This window comes from Adiantum capillus-veneris, chromosome 15, assembly GCF_014529385.1.
Source record: "Adiantum capillus-veneris isolate H3 chromosome 15, ASM1452938v2, whole genome shotgun sequence".
NCBI lineage: Eukaryota > Viridiplantae > Streptophyta > Polypodiopsida > Polypodiales > Pteridaceae > Adiantum > Adiantum capillus-veneris.
Window position 1 is genome coordinate 55,934,959 of NC_140945.1, and position 17,826 is coordinate 55,952,784.

Here is a 17,826-nt window from a genome sequence, read left to right on the forward strand (position 1 = left end):
TAGAGTTTTAGGATTTACTAATTTAGAACTTTAAAGCTTTTAAATTGGGATTTACAACTTAGGGATCTATAGTTTTAATTTGTAAAAGGCGCTCTAAAGCTTAAAAATGTAGAATTTTTAAAGTGGGATGTAGAGCATATGGATCTAAAGCTTAGGGTGTAGAGCTTAAGGGTGCTTTTTTAATTCAATTCAGTATGCTTATGTTTTTTTTAAAAGCTTAGAGATGTAGAGATTTTAAAGTGGGATCTAGCTTCAGATCAAGGCCTAAAATTGACGTTTTTTTTTGTCAAGGATTAGGTAATAACTAAAGTTGTCATTTTTGTTGGTTAAAACTTTATGGAAGGAATTTATCCTTTAGAGCTTTAATCTTTAAAGATTTTTTTTAAAAAGATTTTAAAGCTAATCCAATGAGAAACTAGAATTTTTTTAAATTAGAAGGTAAAAATTTGAATTAAAGAAAGTGAAAATGTTACATGGATTCACAGGTAGGGGGAGGGTCACCCCGAGATGTTAGAGTTTTAGGGCTTACTAACTTAGAACTTTAAAGCTTTTAAAATGGGATTTACAACTTACGGATCTACAGTTTTAATTTGTAAAAGGCGCTCTAGAACTTAAAAATGTAGAATTTTTTTAAGTGGGGTGTAGAGTATAGGGATCTAAAGCTTAGGGTGTAGAGCTTAAGGGAGATTTTTTAATTCAATTCACTATGCTTATGTTTTTTTTTAAAGCTTAGAGTCGTAAAGATTTTAAAGTGGGATCTAACCTTAGATCAAGGCCTAAAATTGACCTTTTTTTTTGTCGAGGGCTATTTTGCCTATCAAAACATGTGCTTAAAAAAAAACTCATGTCATTTAACATGTTAGAATCTCAAAATTGCCTATCATTTTTTGTGTTTATATCTTTAAGTTAACGATATATATGAAATGTCATAAAATCTAATATCTAACCAACCCAAATGATTTTCTCATATTAAATTGATCACTTAATGTGGGAGAATAAATGGGAATAAGTGTTAAGATATATTTATGTGCTTATAGATCTATCTCAACACGGGGCCAATAGTAAAGGGGCCCAAATGGGAGATGGTCTATCAAGAGCAAGGCTAACCAATGGAGCATAAGACCTTAGGGTTAGCTTCATTGAAGACTTCCAATAATGTGTGTAAAAGTCCTTTGACCTTAGGTAAGCTAGGGCTGAGCTTGAGGTGGGAACCCGGCCCAAGCTCGAGGTGCTTGTCGTGCTTGAGATGCTTGTCATGCTTGAGGTGCTTGATTAAGATGCTTGAGGTGCTTGACTGGCTCCATGCTTGAGGTGCTTGACTTGGTGCATGATTAAGGTGCTTGAGGTGCCTTGAGAAGCTTGCCTGAGATGCTTGTGGGAACACCCCCTACTTCAAGTGCTTAGTCATGCTTGATGACTAAGGGGCTTGCTCATCCAAAGTCAAAAATATCCCTACAAGGAGGGGGGCGAGCCTACAAGGGGGGGGGGGGGGATGAGAGAGAACACACACACACACACACACACACAAAGGAAGCCCCAGCTTGAAGAGGCAGCAAGGACACTTGTCAAGTTCCTCCCCATGTTGCCCTCATGGTGTGCCTGAAGCCTATTGGTTGGCCACCCAAGGGGTCCAATGATAATTTAGGATATTTAATTAATTGATTTTACATTGATCAAGTCCTCTCTCAAAGGGGAAAGGGGGACACTTGTCCCAAGGCTACCCATGTTGCTTGTAATGGCTCCTGCTTGTGATTGGCTAGGCCTGAAGGGGTCCAATGAGCTTCAAGCATGAGCTACAAGGGGGGGTCGACCCAAGCAAGCTAGGGGGGTGCTTAGGGGGTATACTCACCCACACACACTCACAAACACTCTCATTGTGTACTATGCAAAGTTCAAGAGCTCCCTCTCCTTCTCCAAGCAAGTAGAGGTTGAGAGCCTACACCAACACTCTTGGCTATGGAGTGCAAATCCATCCAAGAGCCATGCTTCAATGCTTGAGCTTGCCATCTATTTCTTCTTCATTACTATGCTATTATGTATGCTAGCACAAGAGTTATGATAAGTGAGGAACTAGCTCTTTCTCGTATGAAATGTTTCTTCTTCCTCTTCCCTACCCTCATTCCCTGCTAGCTCTCTCCACCTTCGAAGGTGTTTGAGGTCTTGGGACTGAGGCTTGGTATAGTTAAAGCTTTCTTCAAGTTTAGGTTATGCTATGATGGTGATGCATGAAGCTTTCCATCTTCATTGCTTTACCTAGGTCACAAGGAACACAAAGAATGTATTGTAACAAGTCTCTCTTTATGGGAGAAATCATAATACAAATGCCTATTGGAGGGGGGACCGGCTCCACATAAATCCGGTCCTCAACTGTTGTCATGTTCTCTAAATTCTCTCTCTTGCAAAAGTATTGTCCATGCCAAGTTAACTAATTGCTATAATTATGTTGCTATCTTCAATTATGTCTACCCGCTATGCTCACAAAATCATTTCTTGAAAGTACTCTCATTAAATTCCGCTACTCTCAAATTGAATAGGCAAATTCCATTACATTGGTATCAGAGCATTTGGTTTCTCTTTTCTTGCTTAAGAAGAGAGGTTCTTAAGTAGCCTATAAATGGTTGATGTTGTTAATTATAATAGAGTAAGTGGAACTGGGATCTAATATCGGTTTTGTTAAGCCCACTATGTGGGGGATGGTGCACACCTCGGGAGCTTTGGACTTAATAATGGAGTCTTTTTAGACTTGCCTACGGCTTTACCATTATTGAGCCATAAGAAGTCCGAAAGGAACTAGCCCTTGGCAACTCTGCTATGTTAGACCTACTCCTCTACTCTCTATAATTAACCACTTTGAGCCGTGCCTGTAGATACTTAAGAGCCGATTTTCAAAGGCTAAGAGGAGTGGCAACTAAGGTTTTGAACTGCCAAAGCATACACTAAGTATAAACATAAATTTTGTTAACATGGCTGACAATAATCAGAGAGTAGAATGAACATTGATAGCTTTGATTTTGCACATGAAGGTGCTAATGATGATGCTCCCATGTTTGTGAATTATTTCGTCGCTAGGTTGCAGCAAGCTATGGGCAACCCTGCTATGCAAGCCGAAGTTACTAAACAACTTCGTGCTTATGGAATTTTCCTTCCTCTCCCAGAGGAGAGAGAGCTTAGGAGGCCTCTTGAAGAGACCCCCAAAAGAAGACTCTCTCCCATTCGAGAGGAGGAATCCAAAGAGAAAGAAAGCAATGAAAGTCTAAGTTCTTCTGAAGAGGTGGCTCCACGAAGACGGCGGTCTAGACGATCGCCTACTCCTCCCAAGAGGAAAAGAGCAACCTATAGTCCTTCTCCTCATCACTCTGAAAGGCAAGAGAGGAAACAAAGGAAGAAAAGGGCTAGGAAGAGGTCACCCTCTTCTCCTTCTTCTTCACCTTCCTCCTCTTCCGATGAAAGTTATGGCTATTCTCCTAGAGAATACAAGAGGGGAGGACATCGCAAATCATTTCCTGCATGGCGAAGGTCACAAAAGCTAAAGAAGTTCAAGGAGGGAGGAAAGAGTATCTCTTTTCTCACCTACGATGGCACCTTTGGTGCTACCGACAAAGTGTTGGCCTTCATCCAGCAATTTGATGCGGCCTTTGGGGACGAGGGCTTCACAGAGTCCTCCAAGCTACGCCATGTAGCTATGCACTTCCAAAAATCAGCTCGTCAATGGTGGGCTAGCCTTCGTGGCAATGGAGAAGCCCCAAAGACATGGAAAACTCTACGAGTTTCCATCATGAAGCAATTTCTTCCAAGCGATACTAAAGATAAAGTTCTTACCGAATGGCGCGGCTTGAAGCTTCTCTCTCATGAGTCTATCAACAAGTATGTAGACAAGTTTTGGGATTTACATCTCAAAGCTACTGTCTTTCAAAAGATAGAATTTGCCGAGCAAAGACAACAATTCTGTGCGGGATTACCTGAAGAGATTGCCGAATACATCAACTCTCAATGGCCTGGTACTATTACCGAAGTAATCCATCACACCATGGTTGCTTCACGCATCAATTTCCATCAAGGGGCTAGACGTAATGTCAAGCCCATGGAAAACAAAGATAAAAATGATGCAAAGGGGAAATCCAATGCTCAAAATAATTCCCAAGGCACTTCCAACAACAACAACAATCGGTCCAAGGAGAAGGGAGTTTACAAAGGTAAAAACAAACTCTCTCCTGAAGAGCTTGAAGCTTTTCGCAAGGACCATAAATGTTTCAAGTGTGGGGAGCAAGGACATGGCTATCGTTCTTGCCCCAAGAAGAATACTCGCAATGAGACTCCTAGGGCTTCCACCATCGAAGCTCCAAAAGAGGATTCTCATTGCAAAGGATCATCACTCTCCTATGCTTGGGGAAAGGTAAGAGAGCATGATGCCTTCATCTTGTTTGACCCTGGCTCTACTCTCAACTTCATATCAATAGAGTTGGCCACCAAGTTGGGCATTCAAGCTTTTGAGATGGGAGATATAGTAACAGCTGATGCAGCTTTCAAGGGACAACAAGCCTCCGTTACTCCCTTGATTGGGAAGTTGAGGCTTCATGTCCAAAGCTATGTCGACAAAGAAAACTTTTTCATCTCTCCTCTCCAACATCAGGATGTTATCCTAGGGGCACCATGGTTTGATCGCATGGCTGCCAACATGAAGTTCCCTGAAAGGAGAATTTACTTCACCTACAGGGGAAAGAACATGTATATAGATGCTAGTGAGCGTGGTCGCACTATTCCACTTGTAAATCCTCTTTCTTTTGATAAATCAATGAAGAGCTCAGTTTCTGCGTACATGATTTATGTCAAAGAGTCTCTAAAAGCTAATAATGTTTCATCAAATGAAAATGATAGGAATAAAAAAGAGTTAGACTTGTCTACTTTTCTAAAAGGATTCCAAGATGTGTTCATCGATGATATCCCTATGGACCTACCTCCAAAACGAGGGGATGATGACCATCGTATTGAGCTCCTTCCAGGAAGCTCACCGCCTAACAAACCTCCTTATCGAGTCTCACAAGCTCAACAAGAGGAGATTATGAGGCAAGTACAGGAATTGGTAGACAAAGGGATGGTGAGGCCTAGTTCCTCTCCCTTTTGTTATCCAGTCCTTTTTAGTGCAAAAGAAAGATGGTACATACCGTATGTGTGTGGACTATCGAGCACTAAACCATATCACTATCAAAAACAGATTTCCCGTGCCTCGGGTAGAAGATCTGTTTGATAAGCTACAAGGCTGTACCTACTTCAGTAGGATTGACCTTAAGAGTGGCTATCATCAAATAAGGATAGTGGATGAAGATATCCTAAAGACCGCGTTTCGCACAACATTTGGTCTTTATGAATATCTAGTCATGCCTTTTGGCTTGACTAATGCACCAACTACTTTCAATCGTCTCATGGAGAAAATTTTTAGACCATATCGTAAATTCACTGGAGTGTTCTTTGATGATATCATCATCTACTCCAAATCTTTGGAGGAACATAAGCAACATCTCCAAGTGATTTTTCAAGCCTTGAGGGAAAACAAACTTTTTCTCAACCAAAAGAAAAGTGAATTCTTCCTTCAAGAGATTCAATATCTAGGTCATATTATCTCTCACGATGGTATTCGTATGGATCCATCAAAGTTAGAGGTAATAAAATCATGGCCTAACCCAAGGAATCTACATGAGCTAAGAAGCTTTATTGGTATGTGTGCATACTATAGACGCTTCATAGCAAAATTCTCTCAAGTAGTAGGACCACTACACGACTTAACAAAGAAGAACGTTAAGTTTGTATGGACTGCTAAGGAGAAAAATGCTGTTGAAAAACTCAAAGAGAAGCTTACTTCCCAACCAGTCCTCGTGCTTCCGGATCTCTCAAAACCATTTGAGGTCCAATGTGATGCTTGTGGTGATTGCCTTGGAGCGGTTTTGCTTCAAGAAGGGCATGCCATAGCATATGAGAGCCGAAGGCTCAATAGTGATGAACGAGTCTTGGGCAGTTATGAGAAAGAGCTTTTAGCTGTTCTACATGCCCTAGATACATGGAAGCACTACCTATTGGGGACTCCATTTATCCTACGAACCGACCACCAAAGTCTCAAGTATTTCATGACGCAAACCAAACTTTCCGACAAACAAATGAGGTGGGCAAATTTTCTTTCGCAATTTAATTTCCATATTGCTCACATAGCTGGTAAGCACAATCAAGTTGCCGATGCACTTTCACAACGACCAAAAGTTAATGCGGTGTCTATAGCTACTCACAATGATCTATCCTCTATGATAGATGAGTATGCTACTGACCCTGACTTTAGAGACATAATGTCAGCCCTTGCTTTGGGGAAGAAAGAGGAACCATTCACCTTGCAGGATGGTTATCTTCTCCACGGCAATAGGCTATGTGTTACCCATTCCCTTCGTGAGAAGGTTATGTTTGAATCCCATGCTCCTCCATATGCAGGGCATAGAGGTATTCAACCTACTCTCCGAGGAGTAGAGACGTATTTCTATTGGCCTACCATGAAAGTAGACATACAAGAGTATGTTTCAAAATGTGTAGTATGCCAAAAGACCAAGTATGATAGAGGGAAGCAACCTGGATTACTCCAGCCATTGCCTATTCCAAATTCACCATGGGAGAGTATATCCATGGATTTCATCTTTGGATTACCCAAGTCTATCCATGGGAATATAGGAATATGGACAATAGTCGATAGGTTTAGCAAGCAAGCACATTTTATTCCTGTCAAAAAGACTATTAAGGCACATCAAATGGCAACTCTCTTCATATCTCAGATTTTCAAGCACCATGGATTACCCACATCCATCGTGTCAGATAGAGATCCTAGAATGACCAGTAATTTTTGGAAAGGTCTCTTTGAAAATCTAGGAACAAGATTGAATTTCTCTTCGGCCTATCACCCACAAACGGATGGCCAAAGTGAGATAGCCAATCTTACGATACTCGATCTACTCAAGACTTATGTTACCGAAGTAGATCAACTCTCACAATGGGAAAATTATTTACCTCTAGTAGAGTATGCCTACAATAATACTGTACATACTTCTACGGGGAAAGCACCTTTCGAGATCATAGAGGGAAGACCTAAAAGTCCCTTGCTACTCAAAGTACATGGGAAGATCTTCGCCGCCGATGAGTATAGCCGTGACCTACAAGAATCTTTTCAAAAGATTAGGGAGGCTATAGCCATCTCTCAACAAAGGCAAAAAGCTGCTGCTGATAAGCACAAAAGAGCCTTAATGTTCAAAGAAAATGATTGGGTCTTACTCAAGTTTCCTAAGGCTCGATTAAGGCAAACGACGGGCAAAAATCCTACGGGCCATCAAAAGTATTATGCTAAACTAGCAAAAAGATACTATGGTCCTTTCCAAATCTTGAAGCCCATCAATGAGACGGCTTATCAACTCAAGTTGCCCAACCATTGGCTTATACACAATGCCTTTCATGTAAGCCTACTTAAGCCCTACAAAGGAGAGCCACCAACTGAACCAATTATTGAAGACCCTCCCGAAGTTGAAGACCAAGAAGAGGTGCTACAACCCGAAGCTGTCCTTCGGCATGAAGACAAGGTACTACGACATGGTAAGATAATCCGACGGTATCTTATTAAGTTCAAAAATTATCCTTTTGAAGATGCTAAATGGATGCAAGGAGTACAACTTAAGGATAGTATGAACCTTGTCAATGCTTACAATGCTACATTAGAGTAAGTAAATGTACAACTCTCTTTTAAATGACTCATGTTTTTGTCTTATAAGACTAATCCTCTTTTTAATTGTGCACAAATTTAACTAGTATGCATGCTTAGAATCATGTTTGTGATGACGACGTCTCTCAAACACCAAGTAGAATTTGTCACTCTACTTTGGGAGAATGAAATGGACTAAAGAGCAGACATGCTTACAACAGCTATGTCTCCCAAGCACCAAATGGATTAGTCATCCATCTTGGAAAGATGTCGTAGGGTAAAAAAGGGATCCTCTACCTGCTAAGTACGATTGACTAATGACTAAGGCTTTATCTCTTCTACCTCATAGTCGAGGACGACTATGATTTCAAGAGAGAGGTAATGTCATAAAATCTAATATCTAACCAACCCAAATGATTTTCTCATATTAAATTGATCACTTAATGTGGGAGAATAAATGGGAACAAGTGTTAAGATATAGATATGTGCTTATAGATCTATCTCAACACGGGGCCAATAGTAAAGGGGTCCAAATGGGAGATGGTCTATCAAGAGCAAGGCTAATCAATGGAGCATAAGACCTTAGGGTTAGCTTCATTGAAGACCTCCAATAATGTGTGTAAAAGTCCTTTGACCTTAGGTAAGCTAGGGCTGAGCTTGAGGTGGGAACCCGGCCCAAGCTCGAGGTGCTTGTCGTACTTGAGGTGCTTGTCCTGCTTGAGGTACTTGATTAAGATGCTTGAGGTGCTTGACTGGCTCCATGCTTGAGGTGCTTGACTTGGTGCATGATTAAGGTGCTTGAGGTGCCTTGAGAAGCTTGCCTGAGATGCTTGTGGGAACACCCCCTACTTCAAGTGCTTAGCATGCTTGATGACTAAGGGCTTGCTCATCCAAAGTCAAAAATATTCCCTACAATGAGGGGGGCGAGCCTACAAGGGGGGGGGATGAGAGAGAAACACACACACACACACACACACACACACACACACACACACAAGGGAAGCCCCAGCTTGAAGAGGCAGCAAGGACACTTGTCAAGTTCCTCCCCATGTTGCCCTCATGGTGTGCCTGAAGCCTATTGGTTGGCCACCCAAGGGGTCCAATGATAATTTAGGATATTTAATTAATTGATTTTGCATTGATCAAGTCCTCTCTCTCAAAGGGGAAAGGGGGACACTTGTCCCAAGGCTACCCATGTTGCTTGTAATGGCTCCTGCTTGTGATTGGCTAGGCCTGAAGGGGTCCAATGAGCTTCAAGCATGAGCTACAAGGGGGGGTCGACCCAAGCAAGCTAGGGGGGTGCTTAGGGGGTATACTCACCCACACACACTCACAAACACTCTCATTGTGTACTATGCAAAGTGCAAGAGCTCCCTCTCCTTCTCCAAGCAAGTAGAGGTTGAGAGCCTACACCAACACTCTTGGCTATGGAGTGCAAATCCATCCAAGAGCCATGCTTCAATGCTTGAGCTTGCCATCTATTTCTTCTTCATTACTATGCTATTATGTATGCTAGCACAAGAGTTATGATAAGTGAGGAACTAGCTCTTTCTCGTATGAAATGTTTCTTCTTCCTCTTCCCTACCCTCATTCCCTGCTAGCTCTCTCCACCTTCGAAGGTGTTTGAGGTCTTGGGACTGAGGCTTGGTATAGTTAAAGCTTTCTTCAAGTTTAGGTTATGCTATGATGGTGATGCATGAAGCTTTCCATCTTCATTGTTTCACCTAGGTCACAAGGAACACAAAGAATGTATTGTAACAAGTCTCTCTTTATGGGAGAAATCATAATACAAATGCCTATTGGAGGGGGGACCGGCTCCACATAAATCCGGTCCTCAACTGTTGTCATGTTCTCTAAATTCTCTCTCTTGCAAAAGTATTGTCCATGCCAAGTTAACTAATTGCTATAATTATGTTGCTATCTTCAATTATGTCTACCCGCTATGCTCACAAAATCATTTCTTGAAAGTACTCTCATTAAATTCCTCTACTCTTAAATTGAATAGGCAAATTCCATTACATGAAAAATTATATAAATTGATTGCATTACACAAAGCATATGAAAGGGTACTTGAAAAATTGCATCTCAAGAAGATAATTTTATTAGGCCTGACATGATTCCATACATCATGTTTGTGTTTATCCTATCAAAACACCACTTTGATACTCTTCAATCCTTCATCGTGGTCAACATTTATGATGTTATCTTTAAATCACTTTCTCTATGGATCAATATGATTACCATCCTAGTAGTTTTTTGTTTCACTTTCATGTTCTTTATTAGTTTCCTTAATTTGGCAGGCCTTGTGATTTTATCACTTGTATGAAGCCTAGGGTTAACGTGCTATGTAGTGTATCGACTGCTCTGTCAGATGATTTGCATGCACGACTCTCTCTTTCTCACGCACATATTGTTTTGCAAGGGCGACTTCGGGGTTTTGGGGAAAAGAGAGAGAGAAGAGAGAGAGAGAGAGAGAGAGAGAGAGAGAGTAAAGGCTGCCATACCTGCTCAGGTCCTTTTGGGGTGGTAGAGGAGAAGCACGCTAGCGAGCGTGGCTGAGAGGTGGGAAAGAGCAATTTGTGTGTGCAGACTTTGCAAACCAGGGGAAGGTGGGGAAAATAGGCAAGCTGCCTGCAGGTTTTCTAAGGCTCACAAAGAGGGAGGGCAAGCATGCTAAGGAGGCAAAGCCCATGGGCATGAGAGGACAGCCCTGGTTGAGACGCGCAGGAGCAAATTGGCCATGGTAGTAGCTGGCCTGTGCAGAAAACTATCTGACACCACACCTCCCATGCCTATTGCCGTTCTTCATCCCTGTTGTGCCTTTCTCCTTGAGCTGCCATAGCCAGCCTCACCTCCATTACACCATGTGCCTGATTATAAGCCTGTGCCTGATGGATTTGGTTATATTTCGGCCTGCTAGGCCGCATGGCAAAGCAAGGGTCGCCGGTTGCCGGTCGAATGTAGCCGTTAGGTGACCGTTGATAAAAACTTAACACGCGCAGCTCACACGGATTCTTGAACCCCCAACCTCACATCCCAGGAGCACTACTCTAACCACTGCACTACGTGCGTGCATATGCACATGATGGGGCGCATGCGCTACATATGTTGAAGATGTCTCCTGCCCCCCCCAAAAAGCGACGTGACCGACTGGGCCAGTCATGTCCACCTACACGCGGCCTAGCAGGCCGATATTTAACCATAGCCGTGCCTGATGGAGCCATAATTCTCTACATGCATCCCTGCTTTCTGACTTGTTGCAGCATGGCTTACGTAGTTCTCTTTGCCCTCATCTGTTGTTGCTGGCCGTTGCCATCTGCTGCTCTAGCTTGGCTTGCAGGCGTGTCTGCCTGCAATACATTATTGTCGTTGTCTAATTGCAATCTGGCCCCCACTAGAAGGGTGGGCAGCTTGTTTGTTGCTGTGGAAGGCAAAGCCGCCTGCACCTGGTTATCTCTCTTGCGTTGGTCTGCAACATGCAGAGGAAAGCTGGCAAGGTAGGGCTTTGGGTGGAGGTCATAGGCATGAAGGGGGTTCTGCGCAAGCGGCGAGGTCTGCAGCAAGGTCTTTATAGCAGATGCATTGGAGAACGCAAAGGCGAAGGGAGAGAGGGAGGTTTTTTTTGGTCTGTCAATCTTAGAGAGAGCGAGAGAGATTTCCTCAAAGCTCATAGAAGTAGCATCGGATGCAGTGTCTTGCATCTGAATGGTGTGCTATGTTGTCTCTTTCTCTCTCTCTCTCGCAAGTTTGCAACCCTTGCCGGGGCCTTTGAAGCTAATGGTGGTTGTGATGAGTAAAAAGCGAAGGCGGAGGAAGAGATGCCAGAGAACGGACAGGGTGTGTTGCACAGAGCAGGTAATGAGGGGAGAGAAAGTTTAGTTTTTCTAATGTTTGCCAAAGAAAATGATAGCAATGAAGAGCACTGGTACACGTCCTCTTCGTCCACATCGGGTTCCTTAGCTTTTTCTTTGCGTGTGTGGAGGAGGGAATGCCATGACGAATCTTGACAACATGCAGCAGGAGGGGTGGATTGGCCTACAAGTAACTAGCATAGAATCTCAAGGACTGCAATCATACATACTTTCTTGCAGCACGAATCAGAGTCAAGGGGAGGAGGTAGCGCTCCTCACTAAGGAAAAACAAAGGCACCATTGCTGGTCCTTGCCTTTTTGCAGCTAGGACAACACTCGAGGCACAGAGCAAAGTCCAGCTTGAGGTGTACTTTTTCTATCCGTGAGAATCGGTGAGATGCAGGTGTTCGATCTTGAGTGGGGGGCAAGCCTCAACACTAAGGGGCACGGGAGCTTTAAGGAAGCCCAGGCGGTGGGATCAAGGGTGGGGAAGTGGGGCGCGGTGATTGATGGCATCGGGGCGCTACACGTGGCAAAAAAAAGTAAACTTGGACGGGTTTTGGTAAATGGGGGCGCCGGGAGGTAAACTCGGACGGGAGGGTGACGTGGACAAGAAACGTGGCGCGAATGGGCTGAGGTGGAGTCCCAGGTGGCAAATGGTGGTGGGGGTGGGCTGAGGTGGGCGGCCTGCACTTCATGATACCTTGTACGTCGCATGCATGCGGATGGAAGCCCGAGGATGGGGGGTGAGTGACTGCGTTTAGGGCATTCAAGCAGAGGGAGTTTTGCTGCTAGCTGATGTGAGAGGGCCTGGGGGAGGGCTTGCATTCCGTTAGACGAGCCATCTGGGGCCTCTAGAACGATCTACACAGACGAAGATTGGAGCCAGGTGGAGATTGTGGTGCAGGTACAAATTGGGACAGTAGGCGGGATTACCAGGTATGTGTGTGTGTGTGTGTGTGTGTGTGTGTGTGTGTGTGTGTGTGTGTGTGACACCGCCCCAAAACCACCTCCAAGAAAATATGTTATTATTGTCTGTTGCTTGTCATGTTGCATCACACACACACACACACACACACACACACACACACACACACACACACACACACACACACACACACACACACACACACACACACACACACACTCTATGAGCCCACGGACAACAACAATTTTGTAGAGAACCGGGCAGCAGGTTTGCGTGTGTGGAAGAGAGAGAGAGAGAGCTGTGTCCCGATGCCTTCTGCTTCATGCATATTTTTGCCAACATGAGTCGTCCTGCTTGTCCGTTATGGTGCTTGCAAGCATGTTGCCATGCTATGATGAATGGCTGCTGGTGTTTCTTATAATAAAACGTTCATTGTATGGTGATCACCACAGGAAAAACTATGGCGCCAAGAAGGCCACATCAAGAGGTGCAGGCAAAGAAGCTAGTTGGAAAGAAGCATGGGTCAGATCTTGGGAGGGGCACGGGGGAGGCTTCGCCTGTAAAAGTTCCTCGTTGTAGCCCTCGGCTAAGAGAGAAGGAGTTAAAGCAAACGGAGAATCAACCTTCTCCATGCTCAGGCAATATGGCCCAAGTGGAGACACCAAAATCAGCGAATCCGTGCCTAAGAAAGAAGTTGGAAGGCATGTTTGAAGAGCCTGATTAGAATGAAAACGAAGTGGATGAGAAGAAGGCTGGAAGAGCTAAGGCAAACGAAAAGAACCTTGATAAAGAAAAATTTGGTGAAGGCAAGAGGGATCAGCCGTGTGTCGAGACGGTGGGCGACGGAGCGTAAAACAATATGGATTCTTTGAAGGGAGAAGGAGATAGAGGCATTGGTGCATCCTCAGCCATGGTTGAACCCTTTCCATATGTTGAGGTCTTCTTGCCTGATGGAAGGCTTGCACGGCAATGTCGGGCGAGCGATCATTGCCCTCAGCAGTTCCACTTTGAGTTGGTTCGATTGCGGATGGAGAGGCATCTAAAGACAGAGCATGGGCTTGATGTGGTCATTCCCCTTCGCAAGGGAGGTAGGCGTTCCAATGCTGAATTGGGCTCAAGAGCAAAACTGCCAAATGCAAGAGACAGTGCACAATGGCACAAGCAAGCGAAGATGCGCTTCGAGGATAGAGATAGGAAGTTTGCATTAAATCTGAAAAAAACAGAGCGCCTTCATCGTCTTCGAGCAACTGAGAAGTGGGATAAGCTCAGGCCTGAGTTTAGAAGAGTCTCAAAGGTAGAGTTTGTTGAGAAGATTGTCAAAGAGCGCATGGCAGCCTACCTTGCGTCCTCAAAAGAGCGCATGGATCGCATCCAGCAGCGAATCGACGAAGGCTATGAAAAGAATGTGAGTACCATGGCCACTCCTTCGAGTTTACATATTATTGCATCATGCTTTATTATTACATTTGGTGTTGCATGTTTGCTTTGTTAGTCATAGTTCACTTGAAGGTGGATTGTTTGCCCTAATGCTGTCCTAGTTTATTGAGACGGGTTTAGGTCCACATTGAGATTTCTCCCGTTAAATGGATGATTTAGGCATAATGACCTTGGAGATTATCCTTGCAAACCATTTACCATTAATGAGTTGAGGCATGTTTGCTTGCCTAGTCCCAGCTTATCTTAAGGTGCATTGTTTGCTAGAAGTTGTCCTAGTTTATTGAAAAACTCATGGCGACTCTACCAAGTTTACATATTATTGCAGCATGGCTTATTACTACATTTGTTGTGGCATGTTTGCTTGCATGGTCCACTTTGTTGTGGCATCCTAGTTCAAGGTGGATTTTTTGCCCAAAAGCGGCCTAGTTTACTGAGAGCATTCACATTGCACTAGATCCCGTTTGAATGGCTAATTTAGGCCCGATGAAGTCTATGACTAGTTGTGTTAAGACATGTTTGCTTTCTTGGTCCGAGTTTACAAGGCAATGCATTAATTACTTGTGGTTGAGGCATGTTTGCTTTCTTCGTCCTAGTTACAAGGCAGTGCATTGTTTGCTGGTAGTTGTCCTAGTTTACCGGTGGCTTTCGGAGGGATTTTAAGCTAATTCTCGACGTCTTGATTGAAATCATTTTATGTAAAATTGCTTGTTTCTTACAGGCTTCTTGTGGTTTTATTTGGTGCTGGTTTTTTGGCTACATTCATTTGAACATGCTGGGTTCAATGGGGGACTAGCTTGTGGTTTTATTTGGTAATTGAATGCAAAGGCGGCTCAAGGTTTTACCTCCTTGGTTAAATGTCATGATGGATGACATTGAGGACAACCAGCCCATGGACAACTTCAAGGGCAAGGAGCTAGAGGAAGAAGAGGAGGATGCGGATGATTTTCAGTCGGACCGAGAAGATGAAGAGGCTGGACATTATGAGTGGATGCAGGATGAAGACATCAAGGAGGATAAAGATGGCCAAGAAGACAAAGAGGAATGTAGGGAGGAGGAGGGGGGAGCAAGCAACGCGAAAGAGGACTCCGCTGACTCGACTTCCCTTGGGCTTGGAGATACACCGCCCTCACTGCCTCTTGAGATTGTGGACACAAAGGAGGTGCCTGCTGCAAATACAGATACATTTAGCCGGTTTGCATCCATGACGCTCAACGTTGATCTTGTGCACGAGGAGGTAGTGGGACATCTTCCTAATTGCAGTAGTGGCATGCATTATTTGGTTGTTATTCTTGGCAGGTTTAGGGTGTCAAATTTGTTCGAATGATTTGGCATAAATCTTCTTTTAACCATGCAGAGAATTGTGAAACAACATAGACCAAAGTTGCAAATTTGTTCATCAATGAAGACTCGGGTTGTTGTTGATGTCTCATCCCCACCTGGTGCAGCGGCAACCACACATGTGTCTCTGAATTTTGCCATACAAAATGGCCAGTTAAGAGTTATGGAAGAAGGGGGAGGTAGGGTTGTCACGACACGAGGAAACATCGCAGCTGCCAGGTGGGTACAAGTCATGAGCCAGTTCTTACTGTTCGTTTGCTTGCTGGTTTTTTGGGCCTCTTCTTCTTCTATAAAACTTGCATGCTAAGCCTTGATTGTTATCGCATGTTAGGCTTGGCTCTATTGCATGCATTACTTTCACCTCCGACCGGTTCAAGTTATCAGTTAATGTAGATCAGCGATTAGTAACTGACATATTGCGTGGCGAGGCCAATAGTAGGACTATTGACTTGTTTGGCCAGTAAGTTCTCTCTTTCCCTGATCATTGTAAATGGCTATACGCACATATAGGATTGCATGTGTTTTAATTTGGAAACTGAAATCTTTGCACAGGTGGATGGAGCACACCTTGCCTCCGACCATCCTAAGGAAAGTATACTTTGTCGATTCGCTTTGGTTTACGATGGAGGGACGTATTCTGTCCAATTTTCTTCAGCGGCAATTTAGCGGTGTTGACATGTCAGAGCTGGTCTTTTGCTTTTGGCCAGTCATTTGCAGTTATTTCAGGGTGACATAATGCTTTGTATGGTGAATTCTGAACTACTTCTCATCGTAACACTAACAATGTGTGCTTGAAGGCATCACTGGACTCTTCTTGCTCTCTACCTGAATAGGGGAGCAAGGCTCCTCCGATTGCCTGGCAAGAAGCACTATCTGATTCATTTTGATTCCCTCAAGGGTTTGACAAACCCTTTTGAGTGCCTAGAGCAAGTGCAAAGGTTGGTTTTCATTATGTGATTGTTGTGCCCAACAGATGTGGTTAAATTCAGCTAACCTGGTTTGTTGTATGGCTGTGCCTTAGTGGCCTTCGAAGCCTGGCAGAATTTGTACATGACAACGATATTCGACGTGCTTTGGCTGATTCCAAGGAAGAGATTGAGCTCAAAGTTGTGGATGTGCCTCAGTAGACAAATGCGATCGATTGCGGATTTTATGTCATGAGGATCATGAGGTGAGATCATGCTACATTGTGCAATAGTGTCGACAGGTTGTTAGGGAGGGTCATTGCATGGACTAACATACGGCACTGTTCAGCAGGGAACTGATTGCAGGTGGATTGGAAGACCGGCCTGGGCGACATTGGCTTACAAAGGATTGGTTCGAGGACGTGGACGTATGCACTCTGAGGGTGCAGCTGCATGATTGGTGCTTACGTTGTTTGGCGGAGGTCTAGAGATGCATGAGCAATAGCACGCTCGGGGGCTGGTGTTTTGGGAGCATATCCAGCATATGAACTCAATTGACACTATACTTATACAACGGTGTACTTTATGGATTTTGAACCCTCCTTTTTGAGCGGATCTAAGTGAATGTTTTTTTTTGTGGATGGCTTACCTAGCTACGCATTTATGCGCAATGTAGCATACCCTTTGGATGTTTTAATTAATTCTACGTAATGATCAACCTTACGTTTCAATCTCATTGTCAATTGATCGGTCATAGTGCTGTTATTTTGTCAATTTACAATTGCTCATTATGGGTTGTGGTATGTGTTGGTACCATTCATGAATGTGGTTAAGTTGAATTAGCTGGAATGACCCGGCTTAGGTGTTGTGGTGAGATGTTATTGTTGGCTGTTAGTATTGCTAAGGTGTTTGGAGCATGCATATATTCTATTTTTTTATCTCTTTAAGGGTGGTTGTTGGCTCGGATTGCGTTGTGGGTGTTGAGAAGCTCCATGAGTGGTGAGAGCGTGACATTGTCATAGCCTTTATTTATTCCAAGTGGGGTGTTTGTTGAGTTTACACATATGGATTTCCTTTGCTTCAGATTTAGCAAGCAGGTTGAACACATTTTAAGCTCGTCGTAGCTAAGTTTTGTGTACATTTGTTGGAATCTCTTTCTTGTCAGAATGTCAGCGATTGAAACTCTCCCTCTCTCTTTGTAATGTTTTAATAATCTGATTGCTCATAGAGAATAGCAACTCTTAACTTCCAAATTTTATCTTTGGTAGATTTATGTATCCTCAGAAAAGCAAAGGTGCTTGTATTAAAAATGACAAACTGACAACCCTTTGTTGGCATACCATGTAGGCACATCGTGGTTGCAAACTTAAAGGACGATACATAGTATTTGTGTGCATTGGGAGAGTATTTATTTTGTTCAATGGATTAAATTGTCACCTGACCAATCAAACAAATGCATGGCCAGATTATACATACGAATATTGATTATACATACGAATAGTGCAACCAAGGAGTGAAGTTCTTCGCCAAGATGTTAGTGCTACAAGCCCATGATGCAGCACAAAGTTCATCTCGGCATTGGTGAGTGAAAAATGCATCATATAAAAGCAAAGGCATTATTCACTACATGGTTATGACACAAAGCCT

The 17,826-nt window shown here is 43.6% G+C and overlaps 1 protein-coding gene and 1 pseudogene across 1 annotated transcript; both read left to right on the forward strand.

Moving 5' to 3' along the window:
* Positions 1 to 12,412: 12,412 nt before the first annotated feature.
* On the forward strand, positions 12,413 to 13,991 carry LOC147440711 (uncharacterized; annotated as a pseudogene).
* An 804-nt stretch (positions 13,992 to 14,795) lies between these two features.
* LOC147440712 (uncharacterized) lies at positions 14,796 to 16,636 on the forward strand. Its single transcript, XM_086483570.1, is given in 8 exon segments — positions 14,796 to 15,170; positions 15,291 to 15,493; positions 15,606 to 15,734; positions 15,827 to 15,989; positions 16,070 to 16,212; positions 16,296 to 16,405; positions 16,408 to 16,445; positions 16,532 to 16,636. Coding segments are annotated over 8 exon segments (1,266 nt in total).
* The last annotated feature ends 1,190 nt before the right edge of the window (positions 16,637 to 17,826 follow it).